At 36.1% G+C, this 22,967-nt stretch overlaps 1 protein-coding gene across 7 annotated transcripts in view; it reads left to right on the top strand.

The window, feature by feature from the left end:
* LOC109111929 (pumilio homolog 2-like) overlaps window positions 1–22,967 on the top strand; it is a 99,912-nt gene that overhangs the window by 23,892 nt on the left and 53,053 nt on the right. For all 7 annotated transcript variants that reach the window (XM_042777431.1, XM_042777434.1, XM_042777432.1 and 4 more), the window contains exons 5-7: window positions 14,772–14,959; window positions 16,185–16,357; window positions 21,393–21,687. In XM_042777431.1, coding sequence (XP_042633365.1) covers window positions 14,772–14,959; window positions 16,185–16,357; window positions 21,393–21,687 — 656 coding nt within the window. The remainder of the gene's footprint in view (window positions 1–14,771; window positions 14,960–16,184; window positions 16,358–21,392; window positions 21,688–22,967) is intronic.

Raw genomic sequence — 22,967 nt, 5'->3', positions numbered from 1 at the left:
TGTTGTGAGTCTGTGAGCCTATTCTCCATTTTGGATGTGTTTAACTGTCAGCCATACATCAAGGTTGGCCAAGACCACCTCAAAGGCCTTAAAGTGCTTGAACCCCGGTAATTGCTGCTTGCAGCTATATTTCAACTTATTTTTAAATAATTGTTTAATGGGAATTTGTGGTGGAAAACTACATTACCCATGATTCTGTACAGAAAATCCCCCCCAGTCAGAGAATCACAGCCAGCAAAGCATGCCAAATATATTTTTTGCAGTTATAATAGTTATAATATATTTTATAATCTATTAATTTATATAACTTGTATTGTTTCTATAAATATAACCAATAACTTTTAATAAATAGTTTTATATTTCTCCATCATCTTTAATTCGATTAATGTATTTCGCAGTGCTTCATGTGATTGTTGTTCTTTCACTCACTAAAGCTGTCTTGCACCTTAGTCTTTTTGTGTGATTTTCATTTATTTTTTCATTTATATATATAGATTAAAAAAAAAAACTCTTTAACTAAGTCTTGAAAATGTGACCTATGCTGGGAAAATGACTCACAGTGAGCAAATTTTCAAAAAGGAATTATTTTTATGTTCACATTTTCCATTAAAAGACCTTCAGAATTATGTATGATTTGTTGGAATCGGATGAAAAATGACTGAGCTACACCAGTTTGATGTCGATAGAGTCAGCAAAGTCAATACTGAGAAAAATCGAGTTAGTTTTCTGAAAGTTCCAAAGCAAAATCACAGAGCAATGTTGCATCTTTTCCTTCAGTTCTTTTCTTTATAATAATTACTATATTAATAATTACAATATAGCTATTTTTTATTTTATCTTTATTGTAAATAAGAAAAGGGGCAAAAAAGAAATAAAAAGCTTCCAAGTAAGAAAAACAAATAATCAAATGTAAAAATCCCTTTAGTCTATTAATTACAAATAAGTTGTTTGTTAAAACTACAAAAGCAGTTCAATTATGAGCAGCGAGTGATTTTCTCTTTTCTTTTGTTGTTAGATTAACATTGAGGCGGCCTATGTATTAAGACCTACTGTAATGCACAAATCTAATATAATGTTAAATACCAGATGTTTTTCCCAAACAGTTCCCCAAATGTTCACTTAAAACATAACAGATTATGTTTGCCTGAATACTTAAATACTGTAATTCTGTGTAAATGTGTATATTTATCGGGATCGCGCGCAGTCGGAAGCGCCTTCATGCGGGTGACAGTCAGCGTGAGAAGCAAGCAGAGACAAGGTAGTCTTTTCAGAAAACATACAAATAAAGGTAATTAATGCCCTCTAGCCTCCGCTAGACGAGGGCTTAATGAACTCATTTTTTGTGAAAACTCACAACCAACTCAAAATTGACATTTTAACAATTATTTGCCTGTAGCTCAAAATTAGCCCATGCGCATTTGACCAATTTTTCAGAGGCTTGTAATTCAGAATTTGCTCAATATGCCAGAGTTATAAATACAATTTTAAATAAGAGATTCATTACGCATGTATTAATGATTGTAACTGGAGTATTCACTCTGTCAGCTTGCACTGTGGGTGAACTGAAGTGATATCCACATATTGATTATATAGTGAGTGATCTTTGCATGCTTTTTGTTTGAAACTTTTCCACTCTTAATTAGAATAAAAATTTTATTTTTCATGCTGCTAAGCACACACTGCAAAGGACCAGTGACGGACCACTGCTCTGATTGAGTTGGGCAGGTCATTCCACCAGGAGGGAACATTTAATTTAAAGGTCCGTAAAAGTGACTTTGTGCTTCTTTGGGATGGCACAATCAAGCGACCTTCACTTGCAGAATGCAAGCTTCTAGAGGGCACATAAGTCTGAAGTAATGAATTTAGGTAAAGGGGTGCAGAGCCAGTGTTTGGTTTTGTAGGCAAACATCAATGCCTTGAATTTTATGCGAGCAGCTATTGGTAGCCAGTGCAAATTGATAAACAGAGGTGTGACGTGTATTCTTTTCGGCTCATTAAAAATTAATCTTGCTGCAGCGTTCTGGATTAATTGTAAAGGTTTGATAGAACTGGCTGGAAGACCTGCCAAGAGAGCGTTGCAATAGTCTAGCCTGGACAGAAAAAGAGCTTGAACAAGGAGTTGTGCAGCATGTTCCGAAAGAAAGGGCCTGATCTTCTTAATGTTGAATAAAGCAAATCTGCAGGACCGGACAGTTTTAGCAATGTGGTCTGAAAAAGTTAGCTGATCATCAATCATAACTCCAAGGTTTTTGGCTGTTTTTGAAGGAGTTATGGTTGATGTGCCTAACTTGATGGTGAAATTGTGATGAAACGATGGGTTTGCTGGAACCACAAGCAGTTCTGTCTTGGCAAGGTTGAGTTGAAGGATTCCATCCAGCAAGAAATGTCTGCTAGACAAGCTGAGATGCGAGCAGCTACCGATGGATCATCAGGATGGAATGAGAGGTAGAGCTTGACAGAACCTAATGATGCCATGTAGACAGAGAAGAGAAGTGGTCCAAGAACTGAGCCCTGAGGCACCCCAGTAGTTAGATGTTGCGACTTGGACACCTCACCTCTCCAAGAAACTTTGAAGGACCTATCTGATAGGTAAGACTCAGACCACTGGAGTGCGGTTTCTGAGATGCCCTTTGTCAGTAGGGTTGACAGGAGGATCTGGTGGTTAACTGTGTCAAAAGCAGCAGATAGATCAAGCAAGATAAGTATTGAAGATTTGGACTCCGCTATTGCCAATCTTAGGGCTTCAACAACTGAGAGCAAGGCAGTCTCAGTTGAATGTCCACTTCTGAAGCCAGATTGGTTGCTGTCAGGGAGGTTGTTCTGTGTGAGAAAGGTAGAGACTTGGTTGAATGCAGCTCGTTCAAGTGTTTTTGCAATGAAAGGAAGAAGGGAAACTGGTCTGTAATTCTCTAAAAGAGATGGGTTGAGGGTGGGTTTCTTAAGTAGTGGAGTTATATGAGCCTGTCTAAATGATGAGGGGAAAACACTAGTGTGGAGGTATATTTTAATGATGTAAGTGAGTGCAGGTACAACTGCAGGAGAAATGGCTTGAAGGAGATGAGATGGAATAGGATCAAGTGGTGAGATGTGCTTGATGGATTGTGGTGGAAAAAATTGTGCACTGATGTTTTTAATTTTATTAATGAAAAACGTGGCAAAGTCGTCAGCTATTAGAGATGAAGCAGGAGGGGGAGGAGGAGGACAAAGAAGCAAGGAAAATGTTTTAAAAAGCATGCGAGAGTTAGACGAATTGTTAATTTTGTTATGGTAGTATGTCCTTTTAGCAGCGGAGACATTAGCAGAAAAGGATGAGAGGAGTGACTGATACACATTAAGGTCAGTAGTATTTTTGGATTTGCGCCACACCCTTTCAGCAGCTCTAAGCTTAGAACGATGTTCGTGTAGAACATCAGATAACCAAGGGGCTGAAGGGGTGGTACGGGCTGGCCTGGAAGACAAGGGGCAAACAGTGTCTAAACAAGATGTAAGAGTGGAGCAGAAAGTATCAGTAGCACTGATACATGTAAATGTATGTAATGTAATTTAACATGCATGTAAATGGTTTTGTTTAATGTCGGGAATTTCCCCTGGTTATTAAAGCTACATTTATATTCATTTCATTAGCGAACATCATTTTGGTGGATGGGTGAGACTTTGCAACTCCTATATAAAATGTTTTGAAACATAGGCAGATCGTAGTTCGCCTGCAGTTATTCAATGTGGTTATGTAGTTCTGTTGTTTTGCAATATTGAATTTATTTGTACTGTAGACTAACTGCAAATGTTTTAACAATTTTATTAACAGCATGCATTTTGAAGCAGTTAGTGATTTAAATGTAGGTTAAATTAATAAATAATTTGACAACATATACAAAACACTTACTATAATGCTAGTAAAATACCATAGTGTTTGCGTGGTCTTGAGTCTGAAATAGATGTTGTTCAATCAAGAAATAAAATAACTATTTCACCCTAATGATTTCAGTATATGCTAATCCTGCCTGAAAAGACCATAAACATTACAAATAACATCTGAAGTAACAATTACAGACCTGCCAACCTGTACGCATTTTCCATAGCGGGTACGTATTTTAACCTCAAAGTACACTGGTATGATTTGTCACTAAGACAGATTTGTTGAAATAATTTCCATGTGTTTTATTTATCTCCAATCTGGCCCTGTTTCTGTGTGTCCGTAAGCCATCCCCCCTTTATTCAGTTCCATCACACAAAGGCACAATGAGACTAGGGAAACGTTGCACATCTCAAAGCATGCAAAATAGAACAGCAACAACAAAAGTGCAAAATTAATACAAACATATACATATATAGGTGCATCTCAAATTAGAATGTCATGGAAAAATTCATTTATTTCAGTAATTCAACTCAAATTGTGAAACTCATGTATTAAATAAATTCAGTGAACACAGACTGAAGTAGTTTAAGTCTTTGTTTTTTTAATTGTGATTATTTTGGCTCACATTTAACAAAAGCCAACCAATTCACTCTCAATCTCAACAAATTAGAATATGGTGACATGCCAATAAACTAATCATATATAAAAAATAAAAAAAAACTGCAAAAGGTTTCCTGAGCCTTAAAAATGGTCTCTCAGTTTGGTTCACTAGGTTACACAGTCATGGGAAAGACTGCTGATCTGACAGTTGTCCAGAAGACAATCATTGACACCCTTCACAGGAGGGTAAGCCACAAACATTCATTGATAAAAGAAGCTGGCTGTTCACAGAGTGCCATATCCAAGCATGTTAACAAAGTTGAATGAAAGGAAAAAGTGTGGAAGAAAAAGATGCACAACCAACCGAGAGAACCACAGCCTTATGAGGATTGTCAAGCAAAATCGATTCAAGAGTTTTAGTGAACTTCACAAGGAATGGACTGTGGCTGGGGTCAAGGCTTCAAGAGCCACCACACACATACGTGTCAAGGAATTTGGCTACAGTTGTCGTATACTTCTTGTTAAGCCACTCCTGAACCACAGGCAATGTCAGAGGCGTCTTACCTGGGCTAAGGAGAAGAAGAACTGGACTGTTGCCCAGTGGTCCAAATCCTCTTTTCAGATGAGAGCAAGTTTTGTATTTCATTTGGAAACCAAGGTCCTAGAGTCTGGAGGAAGGGTGGAGAAGCTCGTAGCCCAAGTTGCTTGAAGTCCAGTGTTAAGTTTCCACAGTCTGTGATGATTTGGGGTGCAATGTCAGCTGCTGGTGTTTGTCCATTGTGTTTTTTGAAAACCAAAGTCACTGCACCCATTTACCAAGAAATTCTGGAGCACTTCATGCTTCCTTCTGCTGACCAGCTTTTTGAAGATGCTGATTTCATTTTCCAGCAGGATTTGGCACCTGCCCACACTGCCAAAAGCCCCAAAAGTTGGGGCGGATTTAGTGAATTTGGTGCCCCAGACAAACAAACAATCTCACCAGACCTGAGGTATTGTCAAGAGGAAAATGAGAAACGAGACCAAAAAATGCAGTTGAGCTGAAAGCCGCTGTCAAAGAAACCTGGGCTTCCATTCCACCTCAGCAGTGCCACAAACTGATCACCTCCATGCCACGCCAAATTGAGGCAGTAATTTAAAGCAAAAGGAGCCCCTACCAAGTATTGAGTACATGTACAGTAAATGAACATACTTTCCAGAAGGCCAACAATTCACTAAAAATGTTTTTTTTTATTATTGGCCTTATGAAGTATTCTAATTTGTTGAGATAGTGAATTGGTGGGTTTTTGTTAAATGTGAGCCAAAATCATCACAATTAAAAGAACCAAAGACTTAAACTACTGCAGTCTGTGTGCATTGAATTTATTTAATATATGAGTGTCACAATTTGAGTTGAATAACTGAAATAAAGGAACTTTTCCATGACATTCTAATTTATTCAGAGAAAGCTAATTTAAACACGTTTTAAGACATGATTTAAAAGTAGTCAGACAGTCACTTTCTCGTATAGATCGTGAAAGAGAATTCCAGATATTAGGAGCAGCACAACTAAATGCCCTAGACACCATACAACGTATTACAACAAGGGAAACAGATGAAGAAGATCTGAGAGTACGCTTCGGGGTGTAAATATGAAGCAAATCAGAGAGATATTGTGGTGCAAATTTATGAAGACCTTTAAAAGTGAGAAGTAAAATCTTATATACTCGATATTTAACAGGAATCCAGTGAAGATGGTAGAGAATTAGAGTGATATGCTTGACGGAGGAGGTTCTGGTAATTATATGGGCAGCTGAATTCTGGACCAACTGAAGTTTGTGAAGGAGTTTGTAAGGTAGCCCAAAGAGAAGACCGTTACAATAATCAATGCGCGAGGTAACTAGAGCATGTACAAGAACAGCTGTGGAATTTGGTGTGAGAAATGGACGAAGGTGACTGTTTCCGTAAATGGAGAAACGCAGACCGAGTAATATTGTTCACATGCTTTTCGAAAGATAAAGTACTATTGAGGACCACACCCAGACTTTTAACCTAAGTACATGGGGAGATTATAGAGTTATCAACAGAAAATGAAAAACTATTGGATTGTGACAAATTAGATTTGGTACCAACAAGGAGAACTGCTGTTTGGTCAATATTCATCTTGAGAAAGTTATGTGAAAACCAAGATTTAATCTCTTCTTTGCAGTAGAAATGTTATATTCACCAAAACCAAATATATATATATATATATATTTTGAGTGGAATATAATTCCACTCTTTCCTGTCAAAGGCTTTTTCTGCATCAAGTGAAAATACACAGAAGGGCTTGGAAGAGAATCTGCAAAATCAAGTACATGGAACAGTCTACGCATATTATCGGACGCCCCTTAATAAAACCGGTTTGGTCCTCTTTGATTAAGCTATGAATTACATTCTCTATGCGAGAGGCATGAGTTTTAGCATAAACTTTAAGATCGCATGGGATGAGTGATACTGATCTGTAGTTAGAGCAATCTAATGGATCTTTACCCTTTTTAAGAAGCAATGATATCAAAGATGTTTTGTGGTCTCAATGAAATGTACCACGCTCAATTGCGAAATTAAATGAATCAAGCATGAGAGTTCCTACCACATCTCATTTCTAAATATAATTCAGGAGGGAGGCCATCTAGGCCTGGTGACTTGCCCTTCTGAAGGCTTTTTAGTGCTTCATGGAGCTCCTCCAAACTTAACAGGGCCTCCAAAGAGTCTTTATCCATCTGTGTGACCTGAGGTAGTTTTAATTTATCCAAATACTCTCTACAAACTGACTCATCAAAATCGGTTTCTGTTTTATACAGATTTGTGTAAAAACCTTTAAATATGTTGTTAATTATCATAAGATTTGTGGTTACCTGATCGTCCAAAGATTTTATTTCACTGATATATGCCCTAGACTCACATTCCCTCAACTTGAGGGCCAATAAGTGGCTAGGTCTCTCTGATTCGAAATAATATAGTAAAACTCATCCTACTCAAAAAAAAATCACAATCTTATACCTAAATTAACATTCCTCTTTCAAGGAGGACAATCGTGAATAATTATCATGAAAAAAAAATAGTTTTTGTAAGTTTTGTAATAATAGAATCTTATGTTCTAATTGTATAAATTGGCGGGCTTTTGCAAGGGCAGAAGAAAAATATATACAGAATCCTCGTATTGCACATTTTGTCATTTCCCACAATATTTAAGGGTCTACATCACAAGATATTTTGAGAAACTCTTTTATATATTCTTTTAGCGAATTAATGAATCTCTGATAATTTAGTAATGATGTGTTAAGACGCCATTTAGGGGCCTTGGTTTTAAAGGGATACTCCATCCCATAATAAAAATTGTCATTATTCACTTACCCCCATGTTGTGCCAAACCTGTAAAAGCTTCGTTCTTCTTCAGAACACAATTTAAGATATTTTGGATGAAAATAGGGAGGCTTGAGACTGTCCCATAGACTGCCAAATAAATAAAAGTGTCAAGGACCAGGAAAGTATGAAAAGCATCGTCAGAATAGTCCATCTGCCATCAGTGATTCAACCGTAATGTTATGAAGCGACAAGAATACTTTTTGTACACAAATAAAACAATTTTTTTTTTTTATTCAACAATTCCTCTCCTCTGTGTCTCTCCAAATCAGCGTAGCGCCATTTTGACAAATCTGAGCAGTATGCAGGCGGCTTACACTCTTCTGTATCAGCAGTGACACAAGGATATGTTTTTTATGTGTATTTACGCTTTGGTTTGAAAGCAAATAGCGCATCGGTGCAGCGCGGCTGACAAAGTACAGCATACGCCATCTGCGTACTACTCAGAATTGCCAAAATGGCACTACGCTTATTTGGAGAGACAAAGAGGAGTGGATAAAGTCATTATTTTTGTTTTCTTCGTGTACAAAAAGTATTCTCGTCGCTTCATAACATTACGGTTGAATCACTGATGGCAGATGGACTATTCTGACGATGCTTTTCATACTTTCCTGGACCTTGACACTGTTATTTATTTGGCAGTCTTTTGGACAGTCTCAAGCCTCCCTATTTTCATCCAAAATATCTTAAATTGTGTTCCGAAGACGAACGAAGCTTTTACGGGTTTGGAACGACATGTGGGTAAGTGATTAATGACAAAATTTTAATTTTGTGGTGGAGTAACCCTTTAATGTTGGAAAGGTGAACATTACATAACACTGCAGAGTTATCGGACAATAAAATTGGTAATATAGAGATGGAAAAATTAGAGATGGGCTAAGAAATAGAGGTCGACTGATATGGATTTTTCACTGGCCGATGCTGATATTTAGAAATCAGGGCAGCCAATGGCCAATATATAATGGCGTTTTTTTTTTTTTTTTTGACTGATGTTTGGCCAATTATTATTTTTTTGCTTTTTTTTTTCATTCATCTCATTAAAGTGAGTTTGAGCAAATTATTATTCCAGGGTACAAGATAGTAATAGTAGTAGTAGCCCAATTTAGAGAATTAAATCAATGCCTTAAAACTTAAGCACCTTCTCAAAACAGTTTCTCAAAACTGAAGCACATTTTTGTTTGTTTACTGACAGACACCATCGTTTCCCACAGACTGCAAATAAATTTTCTGCCAGCAGGAGGCACTGTTGGAGCAGAAGTATAGCGATTTCTCTGGCAATGGCTGTAATCAAATAAGCACTGCTCACAAATGCTACTTTATCAGGCATTACAGGAAAGATGAAATGAAAATGATATTGAAGCTTGATATCGAATGATATCGAATTGAACGCGTTTCTACTTTCACATGCAAATGACTTGTTGCACTTACGAATATGATAACTTTCCGGCATCAATTCTAGTACGGTGAAATGTTATTCCGAAACGGGCTGTTTTGTCCTGCCATTAGCTGAAGCTGTGTGTGAACAAGCAGCTTCTGCAGAGTGTGAGCTGCTCTGTCTCTCATGCAGCCTCAGACGGAGTTCTGCAACAACGGTTAGCTGCCCGCCCGTGCGCTCCGCTCCCAGTAAATGTAAATGCCGCTCAGGGAGTGGCATTTACAACACAGAGCCGTAGTTCACTGACAAGCTAAACAAAATCACATTTAAAATCGCTGGCGATTCATTGCCGATTGCAGGACAATCAATCTGCTCAAGTAATATATTGGGAATATTTGTGAAAAAAGCACTGTCTGTCTCATGCGGGCAGTAAATGGAGACCAATGCTAACCTGTCATTATGTACTTTAAAGCGTATAAAAAAATCTACCCTCATCATTATTCCCAGTATGTTCAATAGTTAAATGTAATCTCCTATACACTAAGATAAGCAACCCCCCAGTTTTATTACAAGCACAAGAGAAGGCTGCCAGTTTGTAATACTTTTGAAAACGTGCCACATCGCATTGTTTTAAATGGGACTCTTGTATCAGGGCATAGGAAATCGATTTATGGTGCAAATACTCTAATATACAGGTACGCTTAATAGGAGAATTTAGGCCATTCACGTTCAGTGATAATATATTTAGAACATGCATTGTGTGCTCACAATGCCAAGATTATGTCTAAATGAAGCAACACAAAAGCAAGACCATACTGCTAGTAGCATGTAGACGTTACTATGTATCCTAGATACCAATATACCTAGATGCATAATCCTTTTAAAAGATAAGCATAATAAATAACAGTATTGGTGTCTGTTGAAGGGCATAGAAAAAAAGTAACAACAAACAACTATGTACAAAATCCAAAGCAGACTGCACATTACCAACAGTGTAGGTCTACATAAACAAAATAAACACATGTTGATGTGTGACCAGTCCACTTCAATGCAAGACATGTCCCTTAACTATAACTATAGTCCACCTGTAACTATTGAACCTGCTTTCCATTAGCCCGAATAATAATAAATAAATAAATGAAATCAGTCAAAATTATTTACCAGCCAGCGGATGAGCGTACAAGACAAGGGCAAGATTCCAAAAAGAGATTAACAAGTGCCCCAGGCCATCTTCTCTCGTCTCTTCAGGGCAGTTAGTATCACCATAGTCTCAGCCTCAGACGTCATGCCCACAGACCGTTGGCTAAACATCTGATGCATATGGGACAAAAAAAAATATCACTGCTCCGGTTGTGCGTTCACGGTGTATGTTCACTGCTGTGTGTGTGCACTTTGGATGGGTTAAATGCAGAGCACAAATTCTGAGTGTGGGTCACCATACTTGGCTGTGTGTCATGTCATTTTCACTTTTTTCACTTTCAAAGTGTGGCGACATTTCCACGCCCTGAAACATGATGCTAAGCGAAACGAACTGTGATTCTTTGTTTGCATGTCAGTCAAATGGCCTCATGGGGAGGCCTTGACCAATGAAAGCTGCCATGAATTCCAGACCTTCAGCCGTCAGAATGCTGAATTGAATGCTATATATTATTTCAAATTTTTGTAGTTCCTAAACTGTGCCATATTCCTTTCTAAAATTTGCCTGTGTCCAGTATTTATTTATTAATATTTGGATATCTATCTAGAGAATTATCATGAACCATATTAAAATCTCCAACAATAATTAATTTTGCCATTGGAAATTTAGTTATATATTATTTTAACTAATTATATAATTAACTATTATAACTAATATTTACATTTTCCTCTATAGTGTCCAACAGATTATTATTCAAAACACAAGAATTATATCCATACGTTACATAATATAAATATATCGCTGCCAATTTCAATAACTAAAATTACCCAATGCCTTTTGACATCACATTGGTTATAAAGAATTTTCCCTCTAAAACTGCCTTTCAAAGTGATCACACCAGCTGAATGATTAGTTGCATGTGCTAACCAGAGTTCATCACCCCACTGGTTCTTCCAAAACAAAACATCTTCTGCGCTTGAGTGGGATTTTTGTAAAAATAAAATAAAATTTGCCTTCATCGACCTGTCCAAAAGCCTGTGTGCTGATATGAGGAAATGCCTCCCCGCTAATAATGTGCATTTGAAAAAGCAACACCTGCCGTAATGACTAATGACTTGCTGTCCAACAAAAGAGAACATCATAACATGCCTTTTAAGGCCTAATTTCTCAATGGTGCGACTAAAATCAGATGTCGCACTGGTGCGACCAGCTGTTCTAGGGGGGAAAAAAAAGTCTCTGCGACTCTGAAAGTCTCCCTGTGGTTCAACAACAGACACCAGAGCCCTGCATTTCAGCCCGAGCCCAATGGACCCGACTTTTTTACGCCCCTCAAGCCAGGCTTGGGGATAATTTTCATGTCATAGTTCAGACGCGGGCTGGGCGGGAGGCCTGTTTTAGACTTCTCCTTACTTTTATATTTTAGACATCGCATCAATTAGTGATGAAAAAAAAAATTGCCGCGCTGGTGAAAAACAACACGAGACCATTCTACCGCGACTGTCAAGAGTGGCTCGAGTTTTTGTTTTCAATTTTTATTTTAAGTAATCAATTAAATCTTTCTATAGATATATTTATCATGTCTGTGAGGCATGTTTTCACTGAGTTTTGGTTCATTTTTGTACTCCTGTTAAAGACGAGACGCAGAAAGCACATCGTGTTTGTTTTCTTTATTTTATAAAAGCACAAAGTTTTGTTGATATTGTGAGTGCACACAAATAAAAAGACACTTTGCAGTTACGAATGATGTATTACTCTTACCTTTATTTGCAAAAATGATGGCGTATCTGCTAAAAAAAAAAAAATGCAAGTGATCATGCTGGCGTCTCCATGTCCTGAAGCGTCTCCGCACAAACTATTGGATTCAGCGCACATTTATCTGGGTCTGACGTTTAAACATTGTTATATATGCTTGGGCTGTTTTATATTTATAGATTTTATTTTAGGCGAGTCGTGATGATTTGAGAAGGCTAAATTGATCAAACATCGGCTCACTGTCTAAAGGCCCGTTCACACCAAGGACGATAACTATAAAGATAACGATAAAGATATAGTTCTAAAAATCGTTTTCAGTTGGTCCACATCACAACTATAACGATAAAGACAAAAAAAATAGATATCGTTGGAATCACTTTTAAAACGATTTTTTTTTTCCAGCTGATGAACGATAAAAAATTGACAGCCAATCAGAATCCATCCTGCTGTAAACGCGCTCAAGAATTTAAAGCGGCAGACGAGCGTGCGCTTAGAAAAAAACAGAAGATATCGTTCGCTGGTGTGGACGCTAATATCGTTATCTTTATAGTTATCTTTATAGTTATCGTTCTTGGTGTGAACGGGCCTTAACGCTGGCCGCTTGGTCGTTACTTTAAAAAAAAAAAAAAAAAACTTATATTTAACAAACAAAAATGCTCCAAATGTTTTACTAAATTAACTTAAAAAAAATGAAATTAAATATAATCACTTTGCTATTACATACAAAACTTAACTATTTTAATAGCTGAGACAGTAGTATAATCTGTTTAGGGACTGTTTAGCTGTTCAAATCAGACACTAGAGCATCCCTTCATTCAGACACAGTGGAAGATCTAATAAGAATCAGTGTAGAGGGGCCAAGTCTGGAAGATTTTGATGTTAGAGAGAGTGTGGCCAGCTAGTTTAGCCAAGGCCAAAGATCAAGAAGACCAAACTACAGCAGTTGGCTATCCGAGGGGCATGTTACTGCAATGGAAGATAGTCCATAAGACACTGAGCCATGAGATGTTCAGTTTGAAGCCCTTAAAACACTTAATTTAGATTTTCTTTTTATTTAGTTTATCTTGAGATGTTCTCAGTTTAAATTTCAGCTCAGTGAAGCACTTTAAGCACCAACACTTTTTCAGTAAGTTACCTTTCTTGTAGAAATGTGCTTCAAATAAAGAACTTTGTCAACCAGATTGTTAGTTAATCATTTACAAGTCAATATTGCCTATATGGACAGCGATTTTAAAAAAGAAAGTGAACTTGTAAAACTGCGGTGTTAAATGTAGTGCGGTCGAAAAAAAAAACCAACCTAAAAATTATTCACTTAAACCTAAAAAAAAAAATATAGCATCACCATTTCAACCACTAAAAAAAATCATACAATATCCCTTCCTTTACTCCACAACATCAGTCAAGTGTTTGAAATACCTTACTCTTATGATCTAATGTGGCTTCTTACCACAGAAAATGTATTCTATACTGTAGTCAGTAAGCAATGGATTATAAATATACATAATTATGAAAATACCCGAGATGGCTTGAAGAACACAGATAAATACATCGTTGCAGTCAAGTTTTTATTGTCTTAATGTTTAATCGTTCAAAATGTTTCTATCTTTTAATTCAGCTACAGCGATAGCTGGATGGCTTTGTCCATATTAGGGATTTCCTGGAGTGTCAGGAGTTCTATTACTTCTGTGATGCATATGTGGATTTTCTGTGCGAGGGCGCCCTGTGTGTGACTCAGTGCAGACCTGCTAACCTTTGGAAAATATTCAGCATTAAAGCTTGTATTTTGCACATTGTGCAATTAAGATTTTGACATTAGACATCAAGGATCTTCAGGTAATAATGTAGCTATTTAGGAATACCAAAATTGATAACTAGAAAATTAGAATTTTACTGGTTTTGGAACTGACTGATAAAATTTTGGTCCAATGACAACACTAGTATCAAAAAAATAGTGATTTTTATTATTATTATTATTATTATTATTATTATTAGTATTATTATGTAGCTCTTCAGTAATTTCAGATAACTTTGTAATGTTAATTTAAATATGAATGTTTAGTACAGTCTTCAGTAGAACAACCTCTTGCTGAAGAGTCCTTATTCAACTTGAGTGAATTCAGTGTTGATTGATTTCAGTTCAGTAACACTGTCAGTGTTGCAAAATTCATGAATTATGAACAAATCAGATTCAGCAATAAAGCATGTGTGGTAGATATGCAATAGATATACATATTTCAGGATTTGTTGCATTGTGTCTGTGCTTGTTTTAACCATGATTAGGCTATCTGTTGCTAGCAATGTTTTGAAATTGATTATTTCAGTTCATAAATTATGAACAATTATGTCTAATTTGTCACCCATTAAAACAAGATTTAAAAATTGGTCCGATTGACTGTTTTTAAAGCATGTGCTTAATTATTTAGCTAAATAGGTAGCAGCTCCATTATAAAGAATAAATAGAATAAAAAAAAAAAATTGAAAGATATAAAATTATTAGCATCAGCTACAAGAAGTTTTTCATTACTTGTAGTTATCATTCTAGAAATTCCATATTGCATACATCTCCATTATAGTAGTATTAGCCTCATTTCCTTAATGCATGTTTAAATGTTTTATTTGTCTTCTGGTTAAATTTTTGTCATTATATTATTTTTCTCTGCTGTGTCTAGATCATTCTGTCTCTCAGCCCATTATGGTGCAAAGACGTCCAGGCCAGAGCTACAATGGGAACGGAGATGCAAGCTCGGTACTGTCCCCACGCTCAGAGGGGGGTGGTCTGGGTGTGAGTATGGTGGAGTATGTCCTCAGCTCTTCACCTGGAGACAAGATGGATGGTCGCTACAGAAACGGAGGCTATGTGAGTCAATTATCTTATTACACTCATTGGGTATCTTATAACACTTTTTTTGGTTTCTTTTTTTCAAGAAAATGGGTTTTAAGATCAGGACATAATTTTTAAAGTTAAAGGTCATTGAATAAAAAAAAAAAAAAAAAAAAAAAAGAAAAAACAATGAAAGAAGCTCTAGTGCTGGGGTGGCCAGTGTTGATCCTAGAGAGTCACAGTCCTGCAGAGTTTTAGTGAAACCTTGATAAACACTCACCTGCCTGTAGCTTTCTAGTAACCCTTAGACCTGGATTAGCTTGTTCAGGTGTTTGATTAGGGTTGGATCTGAGCTCTCCAGGACTGACGTTGGCCACCACTGCACTAGTAAATACATGCAGTGTTTAATTATTGATTTATTTAAAAACTGAAGTAAAAAAAAACAAAAAAAAAACAGAATGGATATTTTCCCTTTTTACCCCATATAAATAAGTAACTGGTCCCATCCCTGGGTGGGTGGGACAGACTTGGTTTCTAGTTCTTTTTAGCAATGTCATATGACCCCTTTATAATAAATCATGTAAAAAAGTATCATCTTTTATTGGAAAATGAAACATTTTCACAACAACTGGAATTTATTTTTATTTTTTTTATAAAACTACAATTCACCTAAGTTCCCAAATTGATTTATCAACATATGATAGTCAAATTGGATGACTACTGGGACTCCTCTCAAGATCAGTCATTTAACAGTTTTATTGCTAAAATTATGTAAAAAGATCCATCAAGAATAGAAATGATTGAAAATAGGTTCATTCTGTCAAATTAACCAAATTTTTGAAACCTCCTCTACTCTCTTTTTTTTCTCTCTCTCTCTCTCTAAAGAAAACACATACAATAGTGATGAAAACCAAACTATAAAATGCCATGGATGAATATTTGACTAATTCAGTATTTTGTAGAGGGGGTATTTGTCTAGATTGGGGTGTCAAACTTAATTCCTGGAGGGCCACAGCCCTGCAGAGTTTAGCTCCAACCCTAATTAAACACACCTGATCCAGCTAATAATGTCCTTCAGGCTTATTTAAAAAATACATGGTATATATGTTGGAGCAGGGTTGGAACTGAACTCTGCAGGGCTCTGGCCCTCCAAGAACTGAGTTTGACACCCCTGGTCTAGATTGAGGTAATTGATACACAAACCTAAAATAATTTGGCCTCAGGAATGGCTTTGTTTAACTTTGAATTGTGGTGATTTTAGGGTGGAGCAGATGCAGCTCTAGATGGCAGGGAGAAAGGTGATTCAAAAGAAAAGGCTTCTCAATTTGAAGAAGACAAAAGTCCTGAGATGAAAGGCGGAGATGAAGGGGATGCCTCAAAAGCAAATTCCAGAGGATTGCTGAATGGGATGGATCGCGACTGTAAAGACTTCAAGTATGATGGTTCTTTTGCCAACTTGTAACAGTATGAACATAAAAAATGTAAACGTTCTTTTAAAAAGTATTTAAGCAACCCTCTACAATATGAGTAAATCACTAACTTATGCAACTAAATTTTTATGCTAAACAATCAAATAATGTCTATCGTTTGCTATTGGCTAAGTATAAGTTTGACACAGATATTTTATTTGCCTTCACTCATTTTGAACACTTTGCGCTTGAGAATTTCTCTCTTCATCTTTAAAGCACACTATTTTAATTCATCTAAATGGATGTGCAGTGTATTTGACTTACTCTAACTTTAGTGTGAAGGTGCCTGACTAGCTGTCGCTTAGATGAGAGCACTCAGTGTTTCTCTCACATATGCAAAGAGAGGGAGAGCAAGACAGTTTTACTTACCACGTTGAATTGATGCGCTACATGTAAATCATTTTCTTTGTTGTATTTTCCTGTCAAAATAGTGGAGTTCATTTGGAATTATTCAGACTTTTAAGAACAAGCAGAAGCCGCTTCCGGTTTCTTTGGTAGTAGGCGGAACTAATGTGCAAATGGCAGTCTCATTGGCTGGCGCTTACCTGTTACCTTCAATGTTTTGAATCGGTTAGAGCGAACGCAGACAACATGATTAATATTCATTAACTCAGCAGTTCATCATATTTTAGTGTGTTTTGTTTTGTTATTAGTAGTAGAATTAGTAGTAGTATATTATCAGTAGTATTAACTACCTAATATAAATGTTTGCCATGAACCTTTATAGGCTTTTTTTAGTTGGCTGTCCGAAACTGTCATTTGACCTGTGTGGATTCAGTTAATGTTGCTGAATCATATATTTTAATAACTTTATTGGACTTTAATAGAATAGCAATTAGTGAAACTGCAACAATGTCATTGTCAGTATTAGTGTTGTCACGGTACCAAAATTTCAGTATTCGGTACCGATACCAGTGAAAATCGACGGTTCTCGGTACCAATTTCGGTACCAAAGCAAAACACTAAAATATGCTAATAAAAAAAAAAAAACTTTTTATCACTAAAAATAAAACCAATGCCATTCTTAATACTTATTTACAATTGTGTTTAAAGTTTTTCTACAAGTAATATAATTATGAAAAACAGTAAAACAAGTTTCACCCCAAATTTAATTTTCTTTTAATTAATGAATTTAAACATTTTATTTTTTGTTAAATAAAGGTGATTTGCTATTAAAATTAAAACATAAAAGAAATATTGTGATTTATTTCTTTAAAAAATAAAGTTTTATTATTTTTTTCAACAGTAGTAGCAGTATCACATACATTCTACTAAATAATAGTAATATTTCTAGCACAATGCCTTTTAGGGATTTGCCGGTATCAAATTTTCCTGTTGCGATTAATTGATGATGCGTTTGTCACGGTATACGGTATTATCACGGTATTGAAATTTAGTTTCAAAAAAGTAGTCATAATACAGTATAACAGGTTAAATAACTTTTTTCTTATAACAAAAATAACTGAACATTTAAATACAATAAAGCAATACAGAAAAAATATATATAAAGTTAAGTTTTACACATTAAAGTGCAAAAGAACTTTAAAGACCAATAGGTATCACTTTAATTCAATTCAATTCAATTCAAAATTATTTGTATAGCGCTTTTTACGATACAAATCATTACAAAGCAACTTTAAACAAATCAGACAAAGCAGAGAAACAAATAGAGACATAATTAGCGTAGCTGCTGTTCCAGCCAAGTAAAATTAATTAGTTTAACCCAAGCTAAAGAATAATAATGCACATTTGATCAGATATAACTGCAGTCCAAAATTATGAGATGCATTATTTGAATGCTTGGCCAAAGAGGTGTGTTTTTAATCTAGATTTAAACAGAGAGAGTGTGTCTGAGCCCCGAACATTATCAGGAAGGCTATTCCAGAGTTTGGGAGCCAAATGCGAAAAAGCTCTACCTCCTTTAAGTGGACTTTGCTATCCTAGGTACTATCAAAAGTCCAGCGTTTTGTGACCTTAGGGAGCGTGATGGGTTGTAGCGTGGTAGAAGACTAGTTAGGTACGCAGGAGCTAAGCCATTAAGGGCCTTATAAGTAAGTAATAATATTTTGTAACTGATACGGAACTTGCAGTGCAGAGACTGTAGTATTGGGGTAATATGATCATATTTTCTTGACCTGGTAAGGACTCTAGCCGCTGCATTTTGGACTACCTGTAGCTTGTTTATTGAGGATGCAGGACAACCACCTAGCAGTGCATTACAATAGTCCAGTCTAGAGGTCATGAATGCATGAACTAGCTTTTCTGCATCAGAAACAGTGAACATGTTTCGTAGCTTGGCAATGTTTCTAAGATGGAAGAATGCTGTTTTTGTAACATGGGAAATATGATTTTCAAAAGACAAGTTACTGTCTAATATAACACCCAGATTTTTAACAGTAGAGGAAGTAACAGTACATCCGTCTAGTTGCAAATTGTAATCTACGAGATTCTGTGTAATGTTTTCTGGTCCAATAAGTAATATCTCTGTCTTATCTGAATTTAATAGGAGAAAATTATTGGTCATCCAATCTTTTACATTTTTAACACATTCTGTTAGCTTAGATAATTTAGAAGTTTCACCTGGTCTTGTTGAGATATATAGTTGAGTATCATCAGCATAACAGTGGAAACTAATCCCGTACACTATAAAGATACAACAAAGCGGCAACATGTATATTGAAAATAGCAGAGGACCTAGGACAGATCCTTGTGGCACTCCATATTTTACTGGCGATAAATGAGATGACTCCCCATTTAGATAAACAAGTGGTAGCGATCGGACAGGTAGGATCTAAACCATCTTAAAGCCTGCCCTTGGATACCTGTATAGTTTTGTAATCTATCTGTGAGTATGTCATGATCTATGGTGTCAAACGCAGCACTAAGATCAAGTAAAACTAGCAATGAGATGCAGCCTTGGTCTGATGCAAGAAGCAAGTCATTTGTAATTTTAACAAGTGCAGTTTCTGTGCTATGACTTTACAATAACACCTCTTTATTAATCCTTAGTTAATGCATTAACATTCAAGGCAAGGCAAGTTTATTTATATAGCACATTTTGTACACAATGGTAATTCAAAGTGCTTTACATAAAAGAAAGTAAAAAAAAAAAAAAATCATGAAGAAAAATAACCACAAAAATAAAACAAGCAATTTAAGAACTTTGAAAATGATTTAAAAATTGACTTAAAAAGAATTTAAGACCGTTTAAAAATCAGTCTGGACATCGCATAGTGCTCCTTCAATAAATGCACAGGTAAACAATGAGCAATAGCTACATTTGCTATAGAAGTTATTAATCTTTGTTAAAAAATACAAATCTTAGTTCATGTTAGCTCATTAAATAACACAGTTGCAACTTTCAATTTTAACAATGTGCTATTAAATATTGGAATACCTAAGATTAATGAATGTTCAGAAGAATTTTTAATTGGCAGTTTGTTAATTAATTAAAAGAAGCCCTAATGTAAAGTGTGAATGAACAATAAAGAATCAAAACACTTTCAAACAATATCTAGGGCATGTTGTAGTCCAGATAAAAAAAAAAAAAAAATGAAAATAAATAGCCTATTAAGTCTAAATATTTAAGTATTTGGTGCTGTGATGAACACCATAGCAAATCCACAAATCTGAATGGCTATTTAAAATTATTTAAATATGGTTTAGAAAGTAGCAGCTGCTTAATTAATGGGGTTTACAGGGTAAGGGCTGCATTTTAGCGCCATCTGTTGTCAGAGAGTGAATGTGCTTTCATTCAGTGCGTCTCTCACGTGTTCCTCCATGTGCTTATGCGTGCTTGTTTACATCAGAGCGCACGCTTCTTTCAAGCAGCATACATCGGTGTTGTGCATTTTGAGCAGTTGATGGGAAAAGTATTCTTAAAATGCATTCCAAATTCTGAATAATTTTTAAGATATAATTATTCACGGTATTTAGAAGTGTCCACGATAACAATACCGTGCATATTCATTACCGTGATATATCGCATTACCAAATACCGGCACAAGTCTAATGCCTTTATGTAAAAATGAACTTTTATTTTAACGGGTTGCAGTGTTTCCCGCAGCCTTACACTCTATTTGTGGCAGCACTTCCCCATCCCCATATATACATATGTATGCAAATTCATTCTCTGCCAGCAGGAGGCGCTTTGAGAGCGGGAGAGATACAGGATTCTCCGGTAATGCTGAGTTCACAAACGCTGCCTTATCAAGCATTACATGCAAAATGAAATTGAAAATTTTCTAAATACAGTCGGTTTCCTTCTGAAATGCAGTGATATAAAAACACCTGCATTGGTTTTTGATTTTGAAACGTGCAGTGCTTGTTTAATCAATGAAGTCAAAGCCTTTTGGAAAATCTATTTGTGGCGGTCAGTTTTGATATCGTAATAAATCAATGTGTGGGAAACCCTGGGTTGGTGTGAATACCTTTAAATTGACACTGGTTTTACTCAAATGAAACGGTAAAATGCTTGTGAAGTGACTCAGAACAGTTCTGGTGATGTTGTTTATGTATTTATGTCCTCATTGAGACGGCAGATGCTGAAATTACTCCAAGCGTCACACGCTTCAGTCTATATAGTAAACGTCTCTGCCATTCATTCATTCATTCATTCACACAAAGACGCGCAGAACATGCAGGATTCATATTTCAACCAACTTTTGCGCTTAACATTTACAGATACTGGTCCATATGGAGATTTGATTTGATTAATTTATGCTAACTTTGACAAATTCCGTGACTGTCCATATTAAAATGTAAGTTTCATTTTCATGACTGGATTTTGAGATTCCGTCCATGTTTTCTGCTTCGCGGAAATCATAGCACTGTATGCGTCTAGAACCGGGTTGACCGGGTACTCGGTACCACCGGTACTTAAAGAAACCTGGTACCATGACATTTTCATTTTTTTTAGTACCGACTTGGTACCGAAGTACCGGGTCTTTTGACAACACTAGTCAGTATCCACGCTTTGATTAAAATCTTATTTTCTACAGTCCTACCCCAGGTAGTCGCCAGGCGTCCCCCACAGAGGCAGTAGAACGGATGGGGCCCAGTCAGGCCGGGTTGGAAATGATGGCACAGCACCACCCGCATGTTCTGCAGCCACCCAACCCTGTCACAAACAAACCTCCCACTGAGGACTTCCAGAGCCAGGAAGCCCAGAGCATGGGTGGCATGGAGCACCAGGCGGGCATGGAGTCACTTCAATTTGACTATGCTGGGAACCAGATCCAGGTGGACTCATCTGGTGCTCCAGTCGGCCTGTTTGACTATAACTCCCAACAGCAGGTACAACTGCTCTTCTGCACTTAATTATTACAGTTACTTTGTTTTTTGTTTACAGTTACTTTTTGTTTGCTTTAACTTTTCCAGTATGAAGTGTCAATGTCTTGACAACATGAAATGCCATTTGCATTGCATTTTACTTCTCTAAAGTGACATGTCTTAGTGAAACAGAATGTCAAGCTGTAATAATGTGTGGATGGGACTTTTTTTTTATTTATTGAAGTGATTGAATTAGATTGAGGGAAGAGAGTGAAACCAAGGACCAAGTTGCAGCTTGGCCATCTATGGAAGAGCACGCTTTTTGCCACTTTAACAGAGTAATTATGGCATCTACTAGCAGGAGCTAACTGCCCCCTGCTTGCCAGCTACCTTGTGCCAATTTATACAACATTTTTGTACATTATTATTTTTAAAAATGTTTTTCAAAAGTGTCTTAGGCTCGCCAATTCTCCATTTATTTGGTCAAAAATAGTCCAAAATCAGAGCCTTATTTTCTTTTCTTCCTTTTTATTGCTTCAGATAGTTTTTAAATGCAAAAGTCCATTTATGTTGTTTACAGAAACATAGTCACACTGAAGTTAAAATTTTACCATTCTCTCTTCCTGCTCTTCACTACAATATTAATTAGAGGTGTGAACCTTCACTTGCCTTATTCAATTATATTATGATTCAGAGGGTAACAATTCAATTAATGATTTTCAATGCATCTTTTTCTCCAGTTCTTTTAATAATTATTATATTAATCACAAAATAAGTTTTTTATCATAGATTTGTTTTTTGTTTTATCAAAAAATAAAAATTTTGATGCAAATAAGAAACAGCAAAACATATAGTAAAACAAAAAGACTAAATCAACAGTGCTTTACTTTTTTTTTTTTTTTTCATTTTAAATCTATTTAATAGAAGCTTTCAAGAAATAATACAGGAATTGACCATATGCACAGAGCGCTATTTAGAACTTCCAGATGATGATAAGCCAGCTCCTAATCTTCCGGTGACGTTCATTTTATATGTGCTATATATAGGTATAGAGACTTTCACAGAAACCTCTCCTGCCTTATTCTTATCAGAAACTGAGAAACAAAACAATTGAAACACCGTAAATAATGATAGCGGAATTAACATACAGTTTCATGTTATTAAAGAACATATAATTTTATATGCAGAGTCTGGTAATCAGGAAAGTACCCAGACACATAACTGTACATTTGTATGCTGATAAATAAACACTATTGTAACTGTTTAGGCAGTTTATCTCTTAAACGACACCGTAATGGTATTCT

Source organism: Cyprinus carpio, chromosome A20 (assembly GCF_018340385.1).
Source record: "Cyprinus carpio isolate SPL01 chromosome A20, ASM1834038v1, whole genome shotgun sequence".
Lineage (NCBI taxonomy): Eukaryota > Metazoa > Chordata > Actinopteri > Cypriniformes > Cyprinidae > Cyprinus > Cyprinus carpio.
The sequence above is the reverse complement of the archived record's forward strand: the minus strand, read 5'-3'. Positions and strand labels throughout refer to the sequence as shown.